The sequence below is a fragment of the Callorhinchus milii genome, unplaced genomic scaffold (assembly GCF_018977255.1).
Source record: "Callorhinchus milii isolate IMCB2004 unplaced genomic scaffold, IMCB_Cmil_1.0 Scaffold28, whole genome shotgun sequence".
Lineage (NCBI taxonomy): Eukaryota > Metazoa > Chordata > Chondrichthyes > Chimaeriformes > Callorhinchidae > Callorhinchus > Callorhinchus milii.
Window position 1 is genome coordinate 3,505,593 of NW_024704769.1, and position 13,914 is coordinate 3,519,506.

The 13,914-nt window shown below is 45.8% G+C and overlaps 1 protein-coding gene and 1 long non-coding RNA gene across 2 annotated transcripts in view; one reads left to right on the forward strand and one right to left on the reverse strand.

The window, feature by feature from the left end:
• LOC121851024 overlaps positions 1-13,914 on the forward strand; it is a 41,214-nt gene that overhangs the window by 21,953 nt on the left and 5,347 nt on the right. The window lies entirely within an intron of this gene.
• Positions 1-13,914, reverse strand: part of LOC103190417 (calcium/calmodulin-dependent protein kinase type II subunit beta) — a 103,573-nt gene that overhangs the window by 18,477 nt on the left and 71,182 nt on the right. Inside the window, exons 15-17 of the mRNA XM_042344470.1 lie at positions 5,142-5,174; positions 2,099-2,167; positions 100-144 (exon numbers count right to left, since the gene is read on the reverse strand). Of these exons, the coding sequence (XP_042200404.1) occupies positions 100-144; positions 2,099-2,167; positions 5,142-5,174 (147 nt within the window). The remainder of the gene's footprint in view (positions 1-99; positions 145-2,098; positions 2,168-5,141; positions 5,175-13,914) is intronic.

Genomic DNA, 13,914 nt, shown 5'->3' on the forward strand with positions numbered 1-13,914 from the left:
CAATTGTACAATTTTCACAATAGAAAAGTGCCTCAAAGTGACAACATAAAATCTGCAAAGCAGGAAAAGACTAGACTACAGCACACACAGAGGTGGTACCTTTATCCCATCCACAGGGTTATGGATGACAGTAGTTTGTGGCTCCTAAAGAGAGTAGAAAAGCAGATATAGAAAGGGAAATTTTTAGTGTGGAGAGAAAAAAAAAAGTGTTAAACCAAAAAAAACAGAGAGACAGTCAGGTTTTGGGGAGGGGGGGGTTGGAGGAGAGACGGAGAAAGAGAGAGAAAAAGAATGAAATACAGCACCCAAATGCGTATATTTTCTGTACCAAGATAAAGAGTCTTTGAATATGGTTAGAAATGGAAAACGATGGCGACTGGATTTGAGGGGAGAGAGAGAGAGATGTGTCCGCGTGTGTAAATGCTGCGGGTGGTTTGCGGGGATCAATAAAAATGTGGTTGGTTAGATGTTTATGGTGGTGGGGAGAGGGTCATTTTTTTTTCTTTCAATTAGCCACGCGGGTTACAAATGGGATCGAATTAATCGTGCGACCAAGTCGGTCACACATGGACCGTATTCTCGGGCTCTGACACCGCGTCGAGGAAATTGCCGACGCCAATTTCGATGCAAAATTGCTCCCGTCAGTTCTAACGTGGAAATCTAATCCCGTCGAGTTTTTGCGACGGGAAAGCCATTTAATGTACAGTTGCCTACCCACCCCCCCACCCCCCCCCCCTCACCTCCCCCGCAAATAACGCTGCAAAGAAACCAAACGCAACCATAAAGCTGAGAGACTTGGGTGCGAAGTCCTAGCCTTAATCCCGATTTACCATCAGCTGCTTTGAGGGCAGTCAAATGTGTTGACGGGGGGGAAAAGAATCTGCTGTAAAAAATAAAATGAGTAAGGTGACTTTTACCCCCTGGAAGTGCGGGAAGATGTTTGTGATGGTAAATTCACGCAACGAGACAGCTGTCATTCAGTGGGTGATCGTTACCAAGGCAGTGTTAGCACGGGAGAGAATTCTTTAGGACAAATGATGAATGAGGATTAAGAGGGATCGGAGGGTGCTGGGGTGCTCAACGCTTTCCGAGACGTTACCCAAAAGTTCGACCTGGTTTGTGAGGCTGGAAAGACACAGAAGCAATTAACCGTCAGCTTTGGGGTGCCCGTGGACTGTGAACACAGGGAGGAGAGAAAGGTTTTTGTTGTCTGGTAATAACATGGGAACGGGAGGAGGCCATTCAGCCCCGCGAGCCTATTCCGCCATTCTATTAGTCCATGGCTGATCTGTACCTCAACTCCAGTTACCCGCCTTTGCCCCATAGCTCTTGACACCCTAACAAATATTTAGCCACCTCAGTCTGGAGCATTTGGATGTATTTGTGCATTTTCAGACCTTAAAACGTCCTCTCTCGTTGACAGTCCAGGGGACTACCCCGAATGAACACAGCAGGGAGAGAAAGCCAGTGAGATACACGAGACAAACACAAACAGGGAAAAAAATGTTCGTAAAACATGGCTCTGGGATGCTCGCTCCACACAGCGATGCCAAGAAACACCCCTTGGGAAACGATACTAAGCCGAATATTTGTAATCCATGTACTCCTTTTTTTCTCCCCCCCCCCCCCCCCCCAAAAAAAAATCCGACTAAACTTTTTTCACAACTCCCCAAGTTAAATCAAGCGTCCACGTTTATCAGTGGACGTACCACAGTCGTTAACGGGTTTGCTTCCATCAACCTGACCTGCTGGTTACACTAACGCCCTCTTCTCGTCGCCCTTTGGGGAGTCAAAAAAATAGAGTAAGCGCCCCCTATCCCCCAGCCTTCTTTCCCCCTCCCCCACCTCCCTCAAAGTGTCGTTAATTCAACACTAAACAAAGCTAAAATAAATTTTAATTTCATTTTGAGGTGGAAGAAGCCATTTGTTTTTTCTCTTCCCCACTCGCCCGCCCGCCGCCCGCCCGCCCACGCAAATGGTCTCGAAGGGGTTTTGAAAACTGGATGGTGGGCATTCAGGCGTCAGTGTGGGGGGGAAAAAAAAGCAGCCATGGTTTACGAGCGAGAAAGACTGTAGTAATAATAAAGAGAGGCTGTACCAGAGCAGGGCAGGGAATGTTTCCTTTAGGACTGGTTACTACGTTGTTTTTGGTGCTGTTTGTCTGAGGCTGTGCAGAAAACAACAGAGGGGACACAATGTTTAATTTAAAGCCTTAGCGCGCTCCATCCCACCTCCCGTCACCCCTCTCCCTCCTTTCCTCTTCTCCCCAACCTCTCCCCCACTCCCCCCCCCCCCCCTCCCCGACACCCACCCACACTGCCAGCTCCACGCAAAGGGGAGAGCAACGAAGCTGCGCTCAAAGTGATCGAACTGTCTGCAGTAGAAACGTGCTTGTCATAATGCAACGCTGGGTGTTAGTTAGTCTGCAAAGCAAATAATAATAATGCTTGCATTTGATACAGCACCTTGTCAAGTCTGCGAGATGTCTCAAAGCGCTTCACAGCACGTACTGTCAAGTGAATTGCCCATATATTTTGTGGGGAAAATACACAAACGTCAGAGAGAGCAGGCAACAGGGAATCTCTCTCTCTCTCTCTCTGTCGCTTTGCAGATGTGAAGCTGCAGCGGGTTCACTGAAAGCCAACGTTAGGCCATTGCTGAGCGAGCGAGCGAGCAAGACATGACCAGCCTCCATGCCTCGGTAGCGGGTCATAGCAATAGGGTTCTGAGCTGCGGTTTGGGGACCAGTGATAACGGGGGCGCGTGACTGTGCACAGCAAAAGTCGTACCCCAAACCAAAAGGCAGCACACCAGACAGTTCAATTTCCTTTTAAAGCCCCCAGAAATCGGAATAAGATCACAAGTGAGTGACGCGCGCGCGCGCACACACACACACACACGCGCACCCTTCTAGTAACTGTCCTCTTCCCACACACCAACCTCCATCCTTGCACTCACATCAGTTGGCCTTCTACCATCCTGGCAGTCGCATGCACATGGTATGCCCCAAACTATATATTATATCCCGAGATATTATTTCCTTACATAAATCTATCTAATTTGTTTTTGAGAGAATCAAGCTTCCGCCGTCTCTCTACTATTCACTGAAGTAGTGTTTCGACAGAACTGTTCTGAATTTACCCCCCCTTCCATCGCAGGCTGTGTCTTTTTTTGTAACTTACTTTTGTTTCGGGCATTGAAAATGAAATTGCTGCTGAACTTTCCTCTCCTTTGCTTTTCTCCGGTGTAGTAGAACTACACCGAACGGGTAGGGTTGTTCATCCCACCTAGTCCATACCGGGGTTCATACTCCAAACGAACCTGCCTCCACCCCCTTCTGATCCTCCCCTCTATTCGCCTTTCCCTCACGTACGCATCAAGTTTACTCTTTAAATACGTTGATGCGTTATTTGGCTTTTGCTTCAACCACCGCTTTGGGCAGTGAGTTCCACGTTCTCATCGCCCTCTGAGTGAAGTTCCTCCTGAACTCCCTGTTAGATCTGCTAACGGCTACTCTACATCAATGCCTCTTATCTTGTGGGACTCAGAAAAAGTGAAAAACAACCTATTAAAAGGCCATCTTAATGAATCCTTTCACACTCTTAAAGGCAGTAATAATTGCCCGGACAGCAGTACAGTTCATTTTGCAGAGAGCTGCGTGTGAGCTCCCCCTACAGCCCAGCATACGCCAGTGCGTGACGGACCCTGGTTACTAATGAGAAGCGCTGTGTTCAAAGGCGCTTGTTCGATTAAAACTAACCCCAGCGACTTTGCAGAAGACAGCACTGACGCACCAGCGGGTATCATGCAACTACTAACTTCCTCAACTACGTCAACAGCAACTTACATTTATGTAGAGTCCCTCACACAGGGTAGCGTCCCAGAGCGCATAATAATAATCCTTGCATTTGATAGAGCGCTTTATCGCATCTCCGAGACATCTCAAAGCGCTTCGCAGAACGGACTGAAGTGAATTAACTGCATATATTGTGGGCGAAACGCGGCAGCCAATTGCGCACAGCAGCGTCGCACAAACAGTTGTGGATTGAGTGACCAAATTATTAACTTGCATTTATGTAGGGATTTGGAAAGAAATTTCCAGGGGTGGGAGGTGGTGAGAGAGACAAAAGTCCCTCCTGTATCCCCCTCTTTCCCTCTGATACGCATCACGATTCCTCTGGAATACAAAGCCCGAAGCTACCCGTTTGACACAATTGCATAGGAAGAACAGAGCTCTGATTGTAGAGGAATGATCAGAACCACAGTAATTTACAGCTCAGGAGGAGGCCATTCAGCCCATCATGACTGTGTCGACTCCCTCAAGAGCAATCCTTTTCAATTCCATTGACCTGCCCTTTTCCCACCTTTCACCCGTTTACGTTTTAAGACTATATCTCAGCCAAGCTTTGAGGGCGTTTGGCAAATCTGTAGTCGCTTAACCTAATAGAGGGAGGAGGAAATGTCAGCACTCTTTCAATACTTGTTTTGCCCTAAAAGTAAATAGTTTTCAACCGAAGGAAAACGATCGATCATTGAGCAGCTTTGTTCAAATTGCAAATTCTTTTCTATTCCACGTCCACACGAGATATTAACAAAAGGCAAATTACACCGACACAAGTCATCTCAGCGCATTGACCATAATAATAATAATCCTTGCATTTGATATAAGCGCCTTATCGCGTCCCAAAGCACTTCACAGGATATACTGTAAAGTGAATTGACGGTATTTTGTGGGTAAAATGTAGTTAAATGTAATCGATTGAAATTGGTATTATTGGTCGATCAATGCTGATCTCTGACGACGATCTGTAAAGCACTTTTGGAACCTTGCATCGTAAAAGCAAACGGGAGCGAGAAAAGAAAAAGAGAGGGGGGGAAGGGAGGAAACGAGGTGTTTTGATTAGTTTTGACATTTACTCTTAACTCTGCCACATGCAAAGAGAGTTATTTGTACTCAAAAACAAGGGGATGAAAAAGTAGGAACCTGGAAATACACAAGGGATCGATCGCTTGTGTCGTGTCCTGGCAGAGAAGAGAGGGATGGAGGGAGGGACGGAGAGAGCGAGGCAGGGAGGGGGAGAGAAAAGAGAATAAAATAACATTAATGTGAAGTGAAGTTGAAATTTGAAAAGGGTCCTCACCATTAATTGAACACTGGAACTTGATTTTCTTTTCTGAACGGACCAATATGAGAGAGAGAGATAGAGAGAGAGAGAGAGAGAAAGAGGAGAAAAAAAAGAAATGGTGACTGGTTTACACATGTCGTAGTTTCTCCCAAAGCCAGGTCCAGGTCAGCTCATTACAATCATCCTTTAAAAGACTAATTAATGTCTCGAGGGGAGTTCGCTGCATATTAACGGACATTTTTTTTAATCATCATATATATATATATAAAAAGTCTTCGAATTCCTGAAAGAATGCAAATGCGTATGACTTAAGAGCAGAATAAGCTGCAGTATCCCTTCCTGGTCAGTCTGTCTAGGTTGTGGTTCGGATATGTCTCTAACCCTTGCATTTGGTACAGCGCCTTTCACGCCGGGAGGACGTCCCAAAGAGCTTTTTACCATCAAGTGGAGTGACTGTATTTTGTGGGTGAAACGCGGCAGTCAATTTACACACAGTAATATCCTGCCGTGGAACCAATTTGCAGGCTGGCGTTGAGGTTGGAGGGGGAGGAACAAGAATATCAAGGGCAAGAGTACGTCGTATAAAGTCCCATTAAAAATATAAAGGAATTATCCAGGCCAACAAAAAAAGCAATCTATCCAATTTCTTGGCAAGTCTCTCCCTTTCTTCTGTTAATTGTTAACTGAGGAATCCAACATTGCAGCAATTGATAATAAATAATAATGATAATAATCCTTGCATTTGATATAGCGCCTAATCACGCCGTCGAGGCGTCTCCAATTGATTTAGCGTCAGCGAATTGAAAAAATAATGGTCATGCATGAAATAATGCGATCTCTGGATTGCCTTGGTTTTCCCTGGCATTTGCAAAGAGCTTTCTCTTTTACGAAGAGAGTGGGGGAAGGGAGTTGGGGTGAGGAGGAGAGATGGTGGGAAGGTGGGAGAAGAGATGAAGTGCAGTGGAAAGCTTTGAGGATTTTCCCCTACCTCTCCCAGCCCCCCACCACCCAACCACTGAGAACACAGGATGGAACAGAAAGGGGATACTGCAGCTTTGGGTGCATGAAAATAAAATAAATATAAAAATCAGCTTTTTCCACCCTTTCACCAGCTCAGCATTCGTACAGTAAATCTCTTATCGACGTTCACTTCTTTTCCGAAAGCTTTTTTTTTTTTGGTACTATCGTCTGAGAACGGGAATAATTGCTCAGAACTGGTGTTTGGCAGCAGCTTGAGTTGCAAACGGACAAATTATAATAATAATCCTTGATTTGATACAGCGCCTTATCATGTCTTTGAGACGTCTCAAAGCGCTTCACAGAATATACTGTAAAGTGAATTTACTACATTTTTGTGGGCGAAACGCGGCAGCCGATTGCGCACAGCAGTGTCCCACAAACAGTTGGTGGATTGAGCGGCTAAATTATTATTATTCCCCATTCAGTGACGTCTCTTGCAATGCAGTCGTGCTGGTGAAAGGGTCAGTTCTATAATTAGGTAGAATGCTCAAAGGATAGAGTAGGAGGGCGGACATGCATAAATGTACACTTCCATGTCAACTGCAATGTAGCTTTTGAGCTATTTTTCATCATGCATTTTGTGTCAGACATTTCCGATGGTCATTTTGCTTAATTTAACATCTCTTCCCCCCCCCCCTCCAATGGAAAAAAAATCATAAACCGGGGCGAGTATTTCTCGATTTCACTCATGCAAATGTGTAATAATAATCAATATATTTGTTTAAATTTACCCTTTTGGAAACGATCCTAACTTTCTCATCTGTGGGTCCTTTGTTAGCCTCGATCCAATCCCTTTTCCCTCAGTTTTTCCCGTGAGGCCTTCAGCCTCTGCCCTCACCCTTTGGAACTCCATCCCACAGTACCTTCGCCTCGCTCCCTCCCTTGCTTCCTTCAAGGCACGCCTCTTCTTCGACCGCACCTTGGGTCACCCTCCTGATCCCAACCCCCTGCTCAGGTCCAATCCCTGACTGGCCAGCGCCTTGGGACGCCCTCCAGACGTGAAAGGTGCTGTGTAAATGTAATGTGTTGTTGCAGTCAGACGTGCAAAAGTCACACCTGATACTACAGTGAGACCAGGTTAGTCTCTTGTTATCCCTTCTCCTCCCGTCTCTCTCTTACTCTCTCAAGATGGACTTTCTGTCTGTTGATCACTTGCTCTTGCTTAACATAGAAGGATGGGCGTTCTCTACACCCATTCGCCCTGTGTGTGTCTGTGGGAGAGCAAGAGGCCTTTTTCCTTCTTTCCTTAAATAAAAATCTTTTAAATTAAGTTAAATTAAATCGGAGGAGGGTGATGTAGCAACATTTGTACTTGAGCTTAAGCTCTGCGGCTCGTAAGCGTGTGTTTTCTTGGCAAAGAAGAGTAAGGTTTGCGTTCGAGGGCACAGGATGTGGCAGTGCCCAAGAACGTAGCTGGTTAGTGTTCTGTTTTGCGTCCAGAGACAGTATCTGCATAGTACGGGCTCTTTGAACATTCTACCTATTTGCACGTTGGAACAAAAGGGAAAGCCATGAATTTCAGCCGCAGGATCTCTCGAGATTCTAATAAATCTCCCCTCTCCCCCCTCCCTTTGTATGGTGCAACTCAGGCTTCGGTATTTCAAAGCTGTTGTAAATCTCTCTGCTTAAATGCCACGCTCCCATGAATATGGTTTGGTAAACAGAGGACGCAGATGTTGGATAATTGCCAAAAGAACCAGAGAGGAGAGAAACCAGGCGATCTGGAATGCACTGCCTGAAAGGGTCGTGGAAGCAGATTCGATAATAGCTTTCAAAAGGGAATTGGTTGATGCTTGAAAAAAGCAAATGTGCAGGGCTATGGGGTAAGGGCGGGGGAGTGCGACTAGTCGGCTAGCTCTTTCAAAGAGCCAGCACGATAGGCTGAATGGCCTCCCGCACTGTATGATTCTATGATTCAACCGATGAACCTTGCACGGAATGAAACCGTTCAGCCCAATGATGTTCTGTAATCCCGGAGGGATTGGATGGGCCGAGCTATGGGTTGATGGAGATGCTAGTCTGTGGTTGGCAGACTCGAGAGAATTGGGGAAAAAAATCACTTTCCATTTAATGGGCTGAACTGCAGTGTAGACGAGGTCACAAATTCAGGTCAATGTTAAGCATAGCACAACTAAAATCGGACTATTTGACAAAGCCATGAACTGGACGAATAAAGGCGAAGGGAACCTCTAAGCCCTTTGCAGAGAGAATGATTTAGTCTCGGGATGTAGTTTGGTTTACCTTCGCCTTGGGATTGGGATGAGAGAGAAAGAGAGAGAGGTGACATTAGCCTCATTGCCCCAAGATGTTGGATATTTACAACAGCTGTGAAATACACATCGACAATGTCTGGCCCTGTGAAAAGGGACGCAGAATTTACTGTGAAAGGACAAATGTGTTGGCTACTTGTTGTGTGCGAGAAAGAAAAAAGGAGATGCAGATCTCCCTATTCAACCCACAGTTGCTGAAGGAGCGATGGGAGGTTTCAGGCAGTATAGACTGTGTTTAACCATAAGGGGATGTCTGTTTGTTTGTAACGAGTTAAATGACTCTGATGTGGTCTCTCTACCCCTGAGGAGTTCTCAGCAAGGCCTGGGAGTTTTGGAAGCTCAACTTGATGGGAGGTTTTGCCTTTAAAGCCCCATTGCATGCTTGTGGCCAAATTAATATGCTTTTCCCCTCACTTTGGGGCCTGTGTTGAGAACAGTCATATTTTTGTTACAGTCACACACAGCTCCTCAACCCTAAATGTCCCCGTGTCTGGAATAGAAAAAGCATTCTCTCTCACTCTGCTTACTCAATCCCAGAGTATGAGGTGCAGGTTGGCAAGAGCCAAGGCTCTGGGGGACCCCAGAGTTGGCTTGCGGGCGGTGGGTGGGGGGACCGCTGCAGTTTAACCAGCTAAAACCATTGGAAGCACCATCCTGGCAAGCCTCTTATCCACTAGGACCACGTCACCCAGTTAGGCTTTGGCTTGGGGGAGTCAAGTGGGAAGGATCTATGTCCCCAGTGCCATCCCTTGACTAAAAGACGATGGATTCCCATTATCCGTGGAATAATTTTCTTTCCCATTGTGTTACTTGGCGTAGAGGGAGTGAGGGAGAAAAGGTGACACAAGTTGAGGAAAGAGAACTCAACACGGCAGTGAATTTCACCCCTTCACTGACTAACCTTCCATGTTGGGTTTGGTTCCAAGTTTCAGCCAGAGTTGCATTTACTTTAAGCTTTCAGCACACAAACCTGTGCCCCAGACCCATTTGTCCAGTCTCCAGTTTACACCTGAGCCTTTCTCCACCAGATTGACCAAAGGGCAGAGCCAAGCAAAGCTTGCTGGACTGATAGCAAATAGTGAACATGTGGGCGCGCGGGTTTGTCGGGGGGGGGGGGGGGGAAGCGGAGAGAGAGAGAGAGAAGTGTGGCAAGCATACATAGAAAGGGGCTGAGATCAGTACAGAGCAGAGTCCTGTCAAACGGAAGCAAGAGAGAAACTTAAGACTCAAGTAGAACGTCAAATCCCTACCACACAGCTGAACAATACTGGGCCCTTTTACCAAGTTCTGTTTCAGAAGTTTTGTGGTGTTTTTTTTTATGTTTTTTTTTTTGCTTCCCCCCCACACCCCCGTCCTTCCCTCACCCATCTGCTCCCTTCACCTGAAACCCGAACCATCCTCGTTAACAAAAATGAGATGACCAAATAATTTGTTCAAATACAGAATTTTTTTATATATATATATAAAATGTAAAGGATAGAGATGTTCATGCAGATTGTAAGGATGGACCTGAATGTTGCGAGTGTGTACCTTTATGACTCTCTCTCTGCCTCCATATGGAATGTCTGCTGTGTTTTGTATTAAGGTTACACTTCTCTGAAACCAGTCATGGGATGGGAGCATTAGTGTCATTAATGATGAACTCGACATTCATTTCACACCAGGGATGAATCCACCGTGCAGTCGTTGTTAGTTATAATAATACAAATCCTTGCATTTGATATATCCGCTTTTCCCCCCCAACGACAAACCCGCGCGCACACACATGATATATATATATACCTTATCACGTCTTTGAGACGTCTCAAAGCACTTCACAGAATATACTGTGAAGTGAATTGACTGTATATTTTGTGCACAGCAGTGTCCTACAAACAGATGCGGATTGAATGAGCAAATTATTTTTTTTTAAGGGATTATTACCAATAATCCATGCATTTAGCATAACCCTTTATGATGTCTTTACAGAATATACTGTGAGGTGGTCTCTGCTCTTCCACAGGCCATTTACTTCTGTTTGTTTCACTTCCCACTTGTCTTCTAATTAATTGACGGAACTGCCACCGTTTGCTAAATGGCTTTATGCAGTTGAATTAATTCCTCTCGTTCTTCTCTCTACCATCCTATCTTACCCCCCCACACCCCATGATTCCAATCATTCCCATTCTTTTCAACGAGGGATTAATAGAGAACCGAAGACAGGCCTGGGGTGGGGGGGGTGGTAAAATAATAATGATAATAATAAAAATAATCCTTGCATTTGCGTTAAAACTCAAAGTGCTTAGGAACAGGAGGAGGCCAATCAGCCCCTCGAATCTGTTCCGCCATTCTATTAGACCATGGCTGTCTGTACCTCAACTCCAATTACCCACCTTTGCCCCATATCCCTCGATACCCTGACCTAACAAAAATATAGTGGATTTACTGTGTATTTTGTGGATGAAACTTGGCAGCCAATTGTGAACAACAGTGTACCACACCAATAGTTGTGGATTGAGTGACCAAATTGTCTTTTTTTTGTTCAAATACAAATTCAAACGAAAGCTAGGTGGATTAATCCCTGGAAGCAGCACTCTGGAAAAATACTTTCATCACAATATCTTCAAAAGAAAAGGAATTAAAAGGTTCCATTCCTGCTCTAGATAGAAAAAAAAATATCAACAGCATCAATTCAGATCACACCACCATGCACAGCCCACATTGCAATCCTTCAATCTGTTCTGAGACACAACCTTTCCAATTGAAGGTTGAGGGAGCCCCTGCTTGCCAGAAACCCCCCCTCACCCCAACCCACCCCACTCTCGCCAACCTGTGCCTAGCACACTCCAAAATTAGGTGACCAGGATGCATCCCTCCAGGGAAAAGGGGGGTGGGGGTAAAGAGAGAGTGAGCGCAAAGGTGGGAATTTCCATGGGATGTGTGGAATTCTGACACATACGGAAACCCGTCACCATGCTTAAGAGTATCCAAAGCACCTGGCTGCCCAAAAACATGTTGAGGTGTGTTGTGCACACTGTAATGTGAATGTGACAGAAACCAAGGCTTCCTGTGTCTGACAGGCAGAGGTGCGCTCTGGGGGGCGGGGGGGGGGAACACCCGGTTTGTGGGATGCCCCTTGGGGTAAGGTAAGCTAAGGACGAGTACAATAAACAGACTGGAGGTGGTGGGAGAAATTATCACAGCATTTGCAAACCAGGTGCTCTCTCCCCACATCCCGAATCGCTGTGGATTTCATATTTGACGTAGGAAACCTGTAACGTGCAAATAGGAAAGGAATCCTGCCTGGGTTTGCTGTATTGCAAATGGGGTAAATCAGACACATAATGAATCTTTAACTCGAACTGCAAACCTTCAACTAAATAGGAGTTGTGGAAATCAACAGATAATGGTATGTCCGTGTGTTTGAAACAGCGCCTTTCACGTCACATCAGGAGTACGTCTCAATGCGCTTCATGGGATTTTACTGTAAAGTGCTTCCACTGTGTGTTTTGTAGGCAACTGACTATGTATTTTGTGGGCGAAAAGTGGCAGCCAGTTGTACACAGCAGTGTTCCACATTGTGGATTTTGGAGGATTTATTACCCACGGAGAGCGATCCACCAATCGACTAACAAACAAGTTCCTACTCAATGCTAGGTAAATAGAGGCTTGTGGAATAAGGAAACTTGTCTATAGTTTTGCTCTGCCTGGCAATCAAACCCAGGTCCTCTCGCTTGTGAGGCAAGCGCTCTAACCACTAAGCTACAGGTGGTATTACCAAAAAGTTATCTTTGCCACTTTAAAAACAATTCTGAGCACCACCAAAGAAGTCTTTCATATAATACTAGATCGCTAGCTGTTGCATTACCCAGCAGATCAAAAAAAAACATTTTTCCTTTATGTAGCTATCCAATTCCCTTTTGAAAGCTACTATTTCTCCAAAATAAACCATCGATTTATATAGAATGGGCCATTCGGCCCAGTTAGTCTGTGCCGGTTTGTTTTTCCTCACCTACACCCCTCTATTCCCTTAACCCTCATAATTTCCTCTAAAACACATTGATAACAATCCTTGCATGTGTGATAGCGCCTTATTACGTCGTTTAGATGTCTCAAAGCACTTCATAGAATATACTGTAAAATGGATGGACTATATTTTATTCAAGACTGAGGTGGAGTAAAGTCAAGTACAAGTGGATTGACTGTATTTTGTGGACGAAACGCAGCATCAATTGCGCATAGCAAAGTCCCCAAATTCCACTCCCACTCAAAGAAAAGTATTCTTTTCCTTGTGAAACAGTACGGCTGTGATTTCGCTGCCTCTATCAGCTCACCTAGACTATTTCAGTTTTCTGAACAACAACAACTTGCATTTTCAAGGTGCCCTTCATGCGAGGCAGCGACTCAAAGTGCTCAACAGTGGTGGAGCCTGATGCCCAGCCAGGGGGTGGGAGGAGGTGACCATAAGCACGGCTGAAGAGGAAGGTCTTCAGTCGTTATCTTAAAGCTGGGAGGGAGGGGGCAAGATGGAGGGAGTTCCAAAGTGCGGCTGCCAATGGTGGGGAGGAGGGACAAGCAGGTGGCCTGAGCCAGCTGAGGGGAGGCAGCGAGTGGTGAAGTGGGGAGAAAGCCAGTTAGAGGGGTAGGGAGGTGCCAGGGCATGAAGTGCTTTGCGATACCGCCTGCCACGGCGGGACCTATACAAATGCAAGCGGTTGTTGTTGTTGAAGGGATTTGTCGACCACTGTTTTGCTCACGAGTATCTGCCGTTCACGAGTCGCTGTGCCGTGAACGAGAGAGAGAGCTGCTGCTTGGTTTGGAAATGATCGCTGTCCCCATGCTCTCAAACCAACCTGACAACTCACAACTAGGTGACAAAGGAAATAGACGCTACTGGTAATTGAGAATAGAGTACAATTCCCCCACCCTCGAAACATGGACAGACACATACATGTATCTATATTTGCACACGCGCACACTCGTACCAAATGTAAACCATATATTACTTGAGTTTTGAGTTGTGTGAACACTAAAGAAAGATGAAAATGATCATTTTCATACAAAGGAGAGTTGAAGGGGTCGGGGGGGGGGGGAAGCTTTTCTTCATCAAAAAAAACCCCAAATCCCTAAAGCGAACTGTGGGATCGACGACTACTGAGGTTAGGGGCACAATGACGGTTTGTCCTGGCAATGGGTGTGGAGGGAGGTGAACAGTGAAACCCACCAGTAAATCTGGACGACACAGAACCATAGAGATCTACAGAAGAAGGCAGTTTGGCCCATTGCATCTGTGCTGACTCTTTAAAGAGAGATCCTTTCAGTCTTGTTTACCGGCCTGTTCCCCACATTCCTGGAGTTGCCCACATTCCTGCGAGGCAAGCGCTCTAACCCAATACCCTACGGGATAACCCTAATCCGCTCAACGTCTCATGAGGTGAGATGTTGCAGAGCATCTTGGCCAAACAGATCTGGTCCAACATCAAGGTCAAGTGAGGACTGGCTCTTTTCTGCTACCTTAG